Raw genomic sequence first — 13,441 nt, forward strand, 5'->3', positions numbered from 1 at the left:
GCGCTCTCCGCCGGATGGCATGCGGCTTCGCTCGGCAGGGATAGCAGAGGACTCAAAGCACCACGCTTCTCCCCGGCACCCGATCCGTAGCCTTTAAAAAGGCTCCTTCACGAGTCGGGAGGGCGCTAGCAGTGCCAGCCGAGTCTCCATGTCCACGGCCTCCGTGGCCGTGGTTTTTAAGGGTCCCCGCGTCGCCGATGCGGTAGGACCCAGCCCCTGCCGAGCAGGCTCCCTCCGGAGCTCGGAGGGAGTCCGCCATTCGGCGATGGCGCCAACCCGGAAGTCCATAATTATCCGAGACTTCTGGAACAATATTTATGATGAAAAGATATTTAAATTTAATTTTTAAAAAAGACCAGAAACCCTCCTTCTAGGCATTCTGTCAATAGAAATAGGAAAAAATATAAAAACATTGTTCATGTATGCAAAATATTAGTGGAAAGAAATTGGAAAAATGAAGCAATACCTACAATAGCAGAGTAGCAAGCCCTAATGATAAAATATCTACAGCTAGCAAAGATGACAGGGAGAGTAAGAGATCAATAGAAACAGAATGTATATAAAGAATGAAGAATATTTAAAGAATATCTAAACAATTATTGTAAGAATAAGAATCTCCTGGCAGAACTAGAGTGATTCTTGTAAATAAAAGGTGGAAATGATATTATGTTTGGACGTATTAAAATAATTAAGTTAATTTGAGACTGTGTATTATAAAGGAAAGAATAGATATAGTAAATGAAAATATTTGGAAGTCTTTTTTTAGCTAATTCACAGTAATGTTTTTGTTCTTTTTTGTGAGTTTGTAAAAAAAGTATGATATGGTATTTACATATATGAAATACATAGTATTATGTTTTTTTGTTTGTTTTTCTCTTTTTCTTTTTTCCTCTTTATTTTCTAGCTTTGCATCTGTATTAAATGTTGCGTTTTGATATTTTTTAATTCAAATTAATAAAGATTTAATAATAAAAAATTAAAAAAATAACTATTACTTTTGTCGGGTGGCGGGGCTGGAACAGATATGTACCCAATGCCTGAGCCAAAATCCACCTATAATCTGTAATCAATAAAGTTGTGGCCATTTCTAATCCAGATTGTTGTCTGCTTGATTTTATTAATCCTATCTTACATTTAGCCGATGCCCGAGGAGGTGGTGGCACTGTGACTGGGCCCACAACAAACAAACTTTGTGGTGAGTTCCCCTACATTTTCCCCCAGGAAAAAAAAAACCACTGGTCATATGGATGGCTTGATTCACACAACTGCACCAAGATGCAAGTAAAGCATGTGGTCCTCACTAGGGCCACACTCACAACCATCATTTAGAGCTCAATGATGCTACTTTTAACAGTCCAGGCTTCCCCCAGGGAATTCTGGGAGCTGCTGAGAGCTGTTTGGAGAACCCTATTCCCCTCAGAGAGTTGCAATTCCCAGAGTTCTCTGGGAAGAGGAATTTATTGTTAAAACTATTCTGGGAACTGTAGCAAAACTAAGACAAATGTGCACCCAACCAAGCAATTCCACTCTGAGATTTCCACCACTTAGTCTGGCCCCTCCAGCTTTCTTTTGCAGGTAAGCAGAAGAGCTCATTTATTGCATTTATATCACACCTTTTTCTCCAAAGAGTACAGGATTCACCCCGCTCCTCAGTTAACCCCTACAACAACCCTGTGAGGTGGGTTAAGAGGCTGCGACTGGCCCAAGGTCACCCAGTGAGCTTCATGTCCGAGTGAGGATTTGAACCCTGATCTCCCAGGTCCTAGTCGAACACTCTAACCACTACACCACATTGGTTTCCTAGAGTACTTCTGCTATGGGGCAGTTATATAAATTAAGTAGATAAAAAAAAATACAGGGAAAGCAAATTGTGACTTAGAGAAGGATCTGAAATATTTTCCCTGGCACTTGAATTTGTTTTATTCTGGATTGTTTGGTGTTTTAATTCCTTGTAAACCGCTTTGAGATTATTATTTTTAATATAAAGTGGTATTGAAATGAAATGAATAAAAATAAAAATAAATTCTACTGCCAAAAAAAAAAGGCATCTAAGCATTCCATTGTGGCGATCGTAAGTTAGGTTTAAGTAACCATTTTGCAATTAGCTAATATATCTGAGTTTCTAATGCTACATGGATGTGGGGGAGTCCCATGACTGAAACCCTGGCAATCCACTGCTAGTCCGTGTATAATTCACTGTTCCCAAACTTGGGTCTCCAGCTGTTGTTGGACTACAACTCCCATCATCCCTAGCTAGCAGGACAAGTACTCAGGGGTGATGGGAATTGTAGTCCAAAAAACATCTGGAAACCCAAGTTTGGGAAACAGTGGCAAATGATTCAGAGCTGGGTGGATCACTGGATCTGAGGCAACTTCCTATCTTCTTCATGAGACATTTGCTCCCATCTTAAAAAGAAAAAGATGGTGTTACAGCACAATTTCAGGTAAATCTTCATGCAAGACTCCAGAGGAAGGGGAAATCAAGAGTTCAAAAATGCCCTGCCTTTGAGAAAGAGGAAGAAAGGCTGTAGCAGATTTATGGGCAAAATTCTGAACTATGAGCATAGTTCTGTTTCCCTTGCGCATCTAATCCAGATTACCAACCCCACATATATGTTTTTCTTCAAAGCAGAGATAGCTGTAGTAGCAACAGGACCTATATCACTACCATGCAATGTGCTTGGAATAGAGACTGCCTGCTCATCTGAGCAACAGAGAAAAACTATACTTGTACCTGCCCAGTCTCTCACAACCATATTGTCCTCCATGCCACTCTTAGCACTTTCCTATAGCTGGAGAAATATAGCAGTCCTTTGGCAACAGGATCTACAACTCTCTCTCCCACTCATGGCCCTGACTCTACCTGGAAGTGGGGAAAGCAACAGCCTAGGGCAGAGGTTTCCAACCTTTTTGAGTCCACGGCTCCCTTGACCAACTGCGTTCTTTCTGCGGCACCCCTGTGGGGCTCAGGAGCCCAGTTCTGTCATCCCTTGCCTGCAGAGCTGGCAGCCTCTCACCCTTCTAACACCCTCCCTCAGCCTCCTCTCCTCTCCTTAGGAGTCCTCTGGGCAGCCACAGCTGCCGCCCCTGGTCTCTGAGCTACCCACCCTGCCCCAAACAGAGGTGCCTCCTCCCACCGCCCCACAGGGGCCTGGAAAGCACCCTCAGAGGCATCCTTTGCCTGAGGAGATTATAGCCAGGGCTGCTGCAACAAACAGCTGTGGAAGCCTTTGGGAGGCAGAGACACAAGAGGACATCAGAAGAGGGAGGGAAGGAAAGAGGGACAGAGGCCAGTGTTGCCCACAGCACCCCTGACCATCATTCAAGGTACCCCAGGGCACCATGGCACACCAGTTGAAAAGCACTGGCCTAGGGGAACATAGTGGGCCTCAACTATATGCAAGGCTAAAGTAATAAACCTGAGAACTAAGTGTTTACATAACTAGATTATTATTGTAAGACCTTAACAGAGTGATCCAACACCAAAACACTGGCAATGTCAGCCATCACAATGTACATAGTACAAAATGCACGAACTAACATTCTGCCGTTCAGCTCATGCCAGCAGATAGTGGCAACATTCATATTTCTCAAATGGTTTAATACCCAATCTGCATGACTAGGAACAAGCTACGAAAACCTCTGGGCTAGCATACTCTCCTTGTGTCTTCCCACATTGTCAGCAGAAGTTCAGAAGCTTTTGCTTCAACTGTTAAGCTTTTATTTCGTTTATTAAATGTTCATTCTGCCTTTCTTCCCCGATCACAGCTTGCTGTGTTATCTAGACACAGAATGGCCATTGACATAAAACTGACCAGTTTTAAAAAACACCATGGTCTGAAGCAGACTTGTTTGCAACAAACCATAATTAAAGGTAAAGTCCGGACAGCACAACAGACTGCAAATTATCATTCCCTTATGCGTTCATGTTATTACCCCAAGGTCTCAAGGCAATTTGCATTAATACAGCAGAAATATACAGAATACATACAATACAATTCAAACTGACTTAGAGTAGTTGTACTGAAAACAGTCGCACAACACAACAGTATACTCCACCATTAAAACAAACCAACAAACCCCACAGGCAAAGTGGAGGCAAGAGCTTCCAAAATCCTGCCCCCATGTGGAAGGAGGTATGAGTTGCACACTGCTCCTGCATATCATATTAAACCATGGTTTAGTGTGACGGGCCAACATGGCTGCTTACTTCAGTTGTGAACTCCTGCTTTTGTATTATTCTCAAAGGAAGTTTCATCCTTACATTAAGGCAAAGAGGCACAGACCTCCTTAACTTTTTCTTCATGGGATCATTAGCAGACCGGAGCTATCTCTTCCCAGGATGCCTCTGTCAGACGCAAAGCAACAGCTATATCCTCCTCTACAGAGTGGAGAATTCCAGAAAATCTTCATACATTTTTCATCAATGAACATAATCCTCCTTTGGCAGGGAAAACTGAGAGATGCATTCTTATCAAAAACAGCCACATGTAAACAGAAGTAAGAAAAAACCCTCAAATAGCTCTCATAGGAGCCCTTTGTTCTTGTGTGTACAGCAGTCTCACAAACTTGGGGGAACGACTCCATACAAGGATAGTGGCTTTTAAAATAATCAGTAAAACCAAGTTGACGTTTGTTAGAGTGGTATGTTTTATTCATGTAAATATGCTGACATAATCAGGAAGCTGAACTGAACTGCACCCTCAGAAAAAAGGTATGTGCACAGGTATGTGCTTAATTTTACCTGCATGAGTAAAGCGACTCACAATGAACTCTCGCCTGTGTACAAACAGATGTTGCTTGAAAGGCTGGGACCTCAATGCCAGTTGTCAAGCCTGAAGTTCAGGGTATATACAGCAATTCAGATATACTGGCCAAGAAGCAACAGCTTGAATGCAGGAGCTAATAGACTCTTCCCGCCCCCTTAAAGTCACTCCTGAGTGTTTAACCAAAGCCTAAAAATAGAAAAATACTGTTACCTCCTATTTAAGCTGCAAGTAACCTGCTGGTCTGCTAACTGTATTAACAGCTCCCTGGGAGGCTTCGCTTTAATCCACAAGCGAAATCACTAACTCCTCAAGTAACTATAGTGAACTACAGGGCAAAGAGCTACTACTAAAGTGGGAAACTATGGCAATAGGTAAGCTGGGCAAAACTCATCTAGCTGAAACTTTATGAACGCCTTTGCTCAACCCTGCAAGTTTGATGCAATGACAACAGTATGCTAGGAGCAGCTTTGCTTAGTCCAGGGAATAAGGAAGGTTTCCACTGAGGATGAAAGAAGGAAAGGCCTTTGCTATCTTACTTTCCCGTGGTTTCTAAAGAGAAAGCAGAACCTCCCAACCAGATTCCTAAGGGTCTTGGATGCTGCCTGGTAGCCCTTTTGCCAGTACAGTTCTCATACACTAAACTAAGCCAGCAGACCTTCATCCACAGAAAACCTGTGTTAAATGGACTACCGGGGTCCCAATTTTAAGAGGATGGATATAATACAAAACCTGTTGAGGTGTGTGTGGCATCTTCCAAAAAGTACTCAAGAGTGTATGGGATGGTGGGCTCAGTGATCCATATTCCTCCTCTGGTTTCTCTTTGCTCAGGCCAAAGGCTAGCTTTATCAGCATCCTGTTCACACAGTGGCCAACCAAATGCCCATGGGAAGCATTAAGAAGGATCTAATCACAACTGGATTCTGCTCCCTTGCAGCCCCCAAAAACTGGTATTCAGAGGCATTTACCTCCTTTGACAGTGGAGATGAAACATGGTCACCCTGGCTAATAGCCATCAGCCTTAACCTCCATGAATTTATCTAATCAAAGCCTCCGAGTTGGGTAGCCCTCACTGCCTCCTTTTGGAGTGAGCTGTATAGTTCAATTATACGCTGCATGAAGTATTTTCTTTTATCAGTCCTAAATCTTTGAACACTTCACTTTGCCAGATGTCCAGAAGTTCTAGTGTTATTGAGGGGGTGGACTTTTCTCTATCCCCTTTCTCCATGGCAGACATAGTTTTATAATCTTCTATCATGTCATCTCTTATCTTTTCTCTAAACTAAAACTGTTAGAAAGTATTGTTAAAGATACAGTAGCCAAGCATAGAAGAACAAGCCTCGCTGAAGCAAAGCCAACATGGCTTCTGCAAGAGCAAGTCCTGCCTCCCAAGTCCATGGCAGTTCTTTGAGAGTGTCAACAAGTGTATATAGATAGAGGAGATCCAGCTGACATTGTGTACTCAAGACATTCAAAAAGCTTTCAATGAGGTACCTCATAAAAGACTGAGTAAGCTTACTGGTCCCGGAATGAGAGGGGAGGCTCTCTTGTGCATCGGGAATTGGTTAAGTAGCAGGAAACAGAGAGTAGGAAGGAGTAGACAATTGATCACCTTATTCTCCAGGAGTTTATCTAATACTGTTGAAAGAACGTAAAGCAGAGTCCTCTTCTACTAGATATGCACCAGTAAGGTACTCAAACCCATTAACAGCAATGGGATATTTGAAGCCAATTGTCAGAATGAGGGCTTCTCCAATGAAAACTAAAGACCTAGAATAAATTATGTCTAACTGCTACAGTGGGTACACACTGCACGCTCTTGTTGTAAGTATAAAGTATTTAAGAGCCAATTCAGAGATTACATTATCTTGACCTGAAAATGAATGCAATGCAAATTACACAAAAGGAAACAGAAAGCCAGCAGGTAAGTGTCATCCGGATTAGACCAGAGAAAGTTAAAATCCATTCCTCTGGAACTTTTAGCTGTCAAATATGCTTCCATCAGGAGTCACAGTTTGTTACACTAGTCCGCTCATGCTTTTAAAACAATCTTGCAGGTAAGCCACATTTAATCAGGACAAGCGTTTTACAAGACTCTCTGAACAACTACCTTGCAACTACAATAATAAAACTGTGGTTTTTTGTGGCCTGTCACTGCTTTTACTTATCTGAAAAGTTAATTCAAAAGGAGCATTGCTCTGGATTAAATTAGGATCCATCTGGAACACCCTTCCAAAAATGCAACTCAGAGAGACATGTATTATAACAATGCCACAAGTACTGAACATCCACGGCTTCAAACTAAGCCAAGATCAAGAATCTTACATGCTCATGTTTGCAATGAATGAACCGACTAATTGCACCAGTTAGGGTTTTCAGACCTAGTGCCTATCATAACATCAACATAATATAATGTATTTAAAAATATTTATTAAAAATATGGTAATTATGAAACCCTGAGCAAAGATCCAACTTTGATTTAAGTTACGTTTATTCTCACAAGTTCAAGATTGCACTATTTCTGTTTGTTCTTCTTTGAAAGGTGAATGTGCTTAGTTCATATCCAAAGCTTATTTTCACATGACTAGTTTAGGCCTTCATCATCCTCATTTTGTAAGCAATACATAATACAAAGAAGCTACAAGTCATCTTACAGAATTAAAGGACCAAGATAAAAAAAAAATAGTTGCTTTTAAAAGTTTGATTATATTAAGCAACACTCGAAGGGATAGCATTTGGTTTAAATGAAGTCTGGATTTAATATAAGGACCCAAAATATTAAAAATCTACCCTGGCTCTCTTAAAAGTTAATTCAGAACCCTCTATCAATCAGTTAAAGCCCGATTCTCTTGGTAACCCAACTTTTTGTACTGTATTTGTTATTGTGCAAACTATGAATCTTTAGGCTGTTCTCCAAACAGTATGGTCATTTGATGTCTCTAGTCCACTACCAGATCTTATACCTAGAAAGCATGGGGCACTTAAAGTACAGTCCTATCCATGTGTTCAATGGTGCTCACTTCCTAGTAAACAAATCTTGCTTAGAATTAAGATGGCAGCACAAAACAGAAATCCTTCATTTCACAACTCCCTAGTCTATGAATGTAAGTTTTATACCACGAAAAGTGTGTGGGCTATGTGGCAAGAGAGAATGTGCCAAAACTGAACAAAGCCAGATTTTTGTTACAAGCCAGTATGTTTTAACTGTTGTGGCAGCCAAGGAATGTGCATGCTTGTTCACTGATTTTCTAAAGTTTCCTATTTAATTCAGATTTTGTTTTCTTGGAGAAAGAAGTCACCTTGATTTAAATAAAGACAGACTGCAATTCATTTAAAAGTCAATGGGATTTTATCCTGCTTAGCTTACTTAATAAAAAGTTTATTAAGAATTTTGGAAAGGAGGACAAGTGACAAATTACAGCTTCATTTATGAAGCACATGGGACTAGGGAACAACTACCACGGAATTCAATAGAATTTACTTCCAAATAAACACACTTAGGCTACCACTCTAAGAAAGTGATTCACTGATTTCTTGCAGAGGCTTGTTTAACTCCTACCATGATGCAGCAGTCTGTGAAGAACATGGCCAGACATGGCTGGCTCTTACATTTCACAAATTTACAGAATTGCAGAGTTTCAAGGGACCATGAGGATCATTTAGTCCAACCCCCTGCAATGCAGGAATCTTTTTGCCCAATGTGGGACTCGAACCCACAACCCTGAGATTAAGAGTCTCATGCTCTACCAACTGAGCTATTTCCAAAAGCAGTGTCCATTTGCAATGTAAGTTGTGTCAACACAAGGTCTCTAAGGCTAACCGGTCAGAAACCAAGGCAGACCATCACCCACAAAAAAATTCTCGTTTTAATTTGCTTTTTAAAATAAATCCCTCTCCGAGGAAAAGTTGAGCGGAAGCCACATAATGAACAAAAACTGGCCCCAATAAAGATATTATTTTACTCTCCCTGCAATGTTCTCTGTTAATGAGCTGATCTTTAAAAAACAACTTAAACTGGTGCCATAAATGTTGGAACGTATAGTTAAAACAGAAAAGTACGGTCCTATATCTCTACTCAGAAGTAAGCCCTACTGAGTCCAATGCGACTCTGTTAAGTGTCCCCAAACTCTTGATGAAGAATGTTAAGTGGACAGTTTTACAAGGTGCTTTTGATGGTCTTCTTCCCCCTGGACGATGAGGATGCTGGCAATCCACAAGTGGGGCTGCTGCAGAATACCTCCCTGCTCCAGAAGCAGAGAAGAGGAGAGCTTAGGCACCTTGCTTGCACAGCATCCTTCAGCTATTTCAGTGCCATGGCTGTGAGAAGGCCAAGAAAGAAGTGGGATGACAGGCAGCAGGACAAAAAGACTAAAAAATCCAAAGGACAAAAGGATACGGTTTCTCTTGTTAGCAGTCCTTAGGAGACCACATGCAATACAGACGCACATCTCGGCAAGTACAAGAGGGGTGCCAAAACTTCCCAAAGGAGAGTCTGCTCTCTTCTTTTCTTTAAATGCCCATTTCAGCAGTTCTGAGGCCATCAATATTAAAAACAACTGCAAGAGATACTGGAGGCAGCCCTACCCCACTGCTGGATGCGGCCTAGCTCACAAAGCAATGACACTCCTGGATTTGGAGTTTTGTTGCATTTGCAGGCTTTAGCTGTGTTATCTCTCTCTATAAACCAGACTTGCAAAGCAACTGATGCCCAGCAAATAGCATCCAAGTCACCCCTCAGGCTTATTTAATTAACTTCTGGGGGAACGTGAAAGAAACAAGAAACAGACCCAACCTACATGGTGCTAACATCGCTGCAACACCAAACAAGCAGATTATTAAACTGGGGAAGGGAAAAAGATGGGCACTGGCATTTAAAAAACTTAAAGCAATAGCTATGCCACTGCAAAAGAAACCTATTCAAAGAGTGAAGAATATGTTAAAGGGGTGGGGCACGGATGGTACGGAGGGGAGAGAAAGGAGAGCGGTAACGGAAGCCCTCGGCCAGGGCAATGTGCAGAAAACTGTCATCTAAAACTGATAGACGTGACGTTTCTGGATGCAAGAGTGACGCTGCACCTGGAGAAAGAGTTGGAGGGTGGGGGCGGGGGGAGGTGGATAAGAGAGATTCAGGGAGGCCGGGGTGGACTTACATCTCCCCACTAACAGGAGGGAGAGAGAGAGTTGGGAGCCAGAAAGGCAAGAAGTGCCATGGCAACTTAGGAGGCCGGCAGAAGCCGCAATGCTTAAGGGAAAACTCCGGGGAGGCGAGGTGGGGGTGGGGGAGAGAAATCGAGAGAGCAAAGGAGGGGGTGCTGATGCCCCACCCCTCAATGAAGGCAGGCAGGCAAGCAAGCAGGGGACCCTAAGTGTTTTAGAACGAGCCGGGCTTCGTTCTCCTCCCCCGGATCATGGAACGTTGCAACAAGAGGAAGCGAGATGAAAGCGGCGCTATGCAAAGAGCCGGTGCCTGAAGCAGGAGGAAGTCAAGTTTGCAGCATCGGGCACTGCAGTGCCGGGCGCATCCGCCGCAATGAGAGCCTCTGGGCTGGGGAAGCTCAGGGGGAAAAAGCCGGTAGGCCCCAAAGCCGGCTGACGAGGCATCCCCGGCATCCCCCCCCGCCTCCCCCTGAGCCGCCGCTCCCTGCTACACGCGCCACTGACCGATCACCTCCTGCAGCTCGTAGGCGTCCCGGCAAATGGGCCAGCCGACGGCGGGCGGCGCGGGGGTCGGGGGCGGCGCAGCGGGCGCCGGCTGGGTCTGTTGCACCGGCGGCTGGGGCTGGGGCGGCGGCTGCTGCGGCGGCGGCGACGGCTGCGGCGACGGCTGTTGCTGCTGCTCCTGCTGCTGCTGCTGGACGTGAACGGGCGAGTCGCTCTGCTCCGCCATGATGCTGCCGGAGCGCACAAGCGGCGGCGACCTCCTTCAAACTTCCCTGCCAGCAGCACCTTTAACCCTCATCCGCAGCTCGCTCATCCACTCCCTCCCTCTTTCCCATCCTTCCTGCCAGCCAGCCAGCCGCGCGGTGGGGGAGGGAGCGCACCGAGGGGGCGGAGGCTGAGCTGCTGCTGCTGCTGCTGCTACACGCGTTAGAAGCAGGAGTAGCCCTACGCAGTCGAGAGCAGGAATTGATCCGCTTGGCACAAACCATAATATTGAGGAGGGATAGTTGCTTACTCGGAAGCAAGTCCCAGTGAGTTCGGAGGGACTTCCTCTCAAGCAAGTGCACAGCCTCGTTGTGGGGATGAGCATCGCAGGCAGGGTTTTTTATTTTTTTCCCGTTTCTTTTTGTTATTATTACTTCCGAGTCAGCAGGCATTGCATTCTGCTGCATAGGAAGGCGATGGGTGAGAGGAGCGGTTTTATGCGGTTTGTGACTCTTCGTCGGTTCCAAAACCTGGGGAGCCAACCAAGCATTTATTTTTCCCTGCCATGCGGCCCTGATCTGTTCAATTCAGATCGGTGACTGTTCAATACACTTCTTTAAACATCCTGCCGCACACAATGTGGGTAGCAGAGGAGCGGATAAAAACTTTCTTGTTATATATGGATAATCAAAGCCGGACGTTTTAAATCCAAAACGTTTGCAAGAAAGGGACTACAGGATGACTGTTACCTCTCAGGTTACCGGAGCACAAAAGCTTCATCTTGGTTCCTGCCCACTGTGGTTTGGGGATTTAACTTGTGAAAGATGCCTGTGTGTACTTTATACAGTACTGTACAAGGTTACTTTCTGGAGCAGAGGAGGCTCGTGTGGACCATTTAACATGCGTAACATAATGTATTACACACAATAAATGTTGGGTTTTGCCACAGGACACCCCCTAGTTAGCAAACTCCAGTGTTTGCACAGTTGAACAGCAATAAAATGGAAGGAAGATTTTGCATTTAGTATGTGATTGTGCATTTATTTTGCAAGATGTGCAGTGCCAACATTATGCAGAAATTTGAGGTTGATATTACAGTCGACCATACTACAAGCCTCAGTACTCTGTATATGCTGAGTTTGAAACCTAGGCCTCACAAACTTGCACAGTATGTCACTGTTTTCATAAGAGACAATGCAAATAACCCTTTTTTAAGTTTGGGAATGTTGTTAACAGCACGTGGGCCATTTTTTAAATCAAATGTACATTTCTGACAATGTACCTTTCCCCATTAAATTTATTGGTGCTAACATTCAGAAACTTAATAGTTTGTGGCAGTTCTGTTTAAGATTGTTCATGTGACAGAGTGGGTGTATCTCATTTTCTTCTTGAGTGAATCATTCCTACTCGTAACTTTCAAGAAGTGATGATTCACATCACACTGTGTTCGTTTCCCCCTAAAAATCCCCCAGTCCAATAATTCCATTTTCTTGTAAGTTACCTTTTCTACCTATAGTCACCCATTAATTCCATCTTCTTTCCATTCAGCCCACCCAGCTCTCATTTAAATTGATTTATTTGCAGGTCTTGAATTACATTGCTGTGCTAAATATACTATAATAAAGATTTTCAGGAAAATTATGGCAATTTAAAATTTCCCACTTCTCACATGCTGGAGGAGCAGTAGCCATGCTCACAGATGAGAATCTACCACAGTATTATTATTTCTTTTACGCAATAGGAACCATACAGAAGCAGACACTGCAGGAAGTACAAGGGTCAACGCAGGAACACGTTGCCAAATCCAAGGCACAGGCTTGGCAATGAGAAACAATAAAGAAAAGCGCTTCTTACAATATAGATGCAGGTGTAGAGTCAGCCATCCCATACAGGGATCGAACTTGCAACCTTAGCATTACCAGCAGCATGCTCTAACCAACTGAGCTATGCATATGTCTTCATGGTTGAATAACGTCAACAAAATGCCATGTCTTTAGGATCAGAGGAGAAGCTTTCCCGATCAGAGGGTAAGTGTCGCAAGCAACCAAGATTTTGCTGTGTGGCAGACGCCTGCATTTGGCGATGAAGTCTGTACAAGAAATAGTATAACTTTTGACAGACAGACTGCGAGAAAAAGACAACAGTGACTTTGAAAAAGAATGGGAACCATTTAGATTATATCTGCAGAAACAAAGGAAGTATAGACTTGATGGCAGGATTTAAATAAACATTCACATCATTAGTATTAGAAAATGTGTAGAAGATAGGGAAATAATATGGTGTACTTATTTTCATTTTTATGTTTTTAGGTTAGATGTTATTGTATAAGTATACTATTAGTATTTTTTTCTTTTAGGAGGTAGCAAGGTGGGTGAAAAGAGAAACAAACCAGAAGCGGAAGTTGGGGGAAGCCTAGGAGGGGAGGGAGGAAGGAATGAATAGAAAATGTTATGGATATGAGATGTATGTAATGAATGAAAAAGAAAACTGAATAAAAATTTAATTAAAAAAAAGAAATAGTATAACTTTGTTAAAAAATATTGATAAAATATAAGATGCCTGTGGAGTTCTAGGAGCTTAGTACTAATCTGCCTTTGTTTATTCCTAGCATAGAAATTAGTTACACAATTGCACATATAACATATATGGTCATATACAGTGGTACCTCAATCGCACCGCGTGCGTGCGCAGAAAGGCGCCCAGGTTACGGAGTTTTCAGGATACAGCCGGGCCTCTGGAACGGATCCCGTTCGTAACCGGAGGTACCACTGTATATTCTGACGTCTCAATTCTACGCATGTCGACTTAAG

General features: G+C 43.2%; 1 protein-coding gene and 1 non-coding gene across 2 annotated transcripts in view; both read right to left on the minus strand.

Moving 5' to 3' along the window:
• STK39 (serine/threonine kinase 39) overlaps nt 1-10,895 on the minus strand; it is a 116,252-nt gene extending 105,357 nt beyond the window's left edge. Inside the window, 3 exon segments of the mRNA XM_053408827.1 lie at nt 10,428-10,518; nt 10,520-10,603; nt 10,606-10,895. Of these exon segments, the coding sequence (XP_053264802.1) occupies nt 10,428-10,518; nt 10,520-10,603; nt 10,606-10,653 (223 nt within the window). The 5' untranslated portion in view covers nt 10,654-10,895.
• TRNAK-CUU (transfer RNA lysine (anticodon CUU)) lies at nt 8,459-8,535 on the minus strand. The gene has a single exon. It is a non-coding gene; the product is annotated as a tRNA-Lys (tRNA).
• Nucleotides 10,896-13,441: the final 2,546 nt, after the last annotated feature.

This window comes from Podarcis raffonei, chromosome 1 (assembly GCF_027172205.1).
Source record: "Podarcis raffonei isolate rPodRaf1 chromosome 1, rPodRaf1.pri, whole genome shotgun sequence".
In the NCBI taxonomy this organism is placed as follows: Eukaryota; Metazoa; Chordata; class Lepidosauria; order Squamata; family Lacertidae; genus Podarcis; species Podarcis raffonei.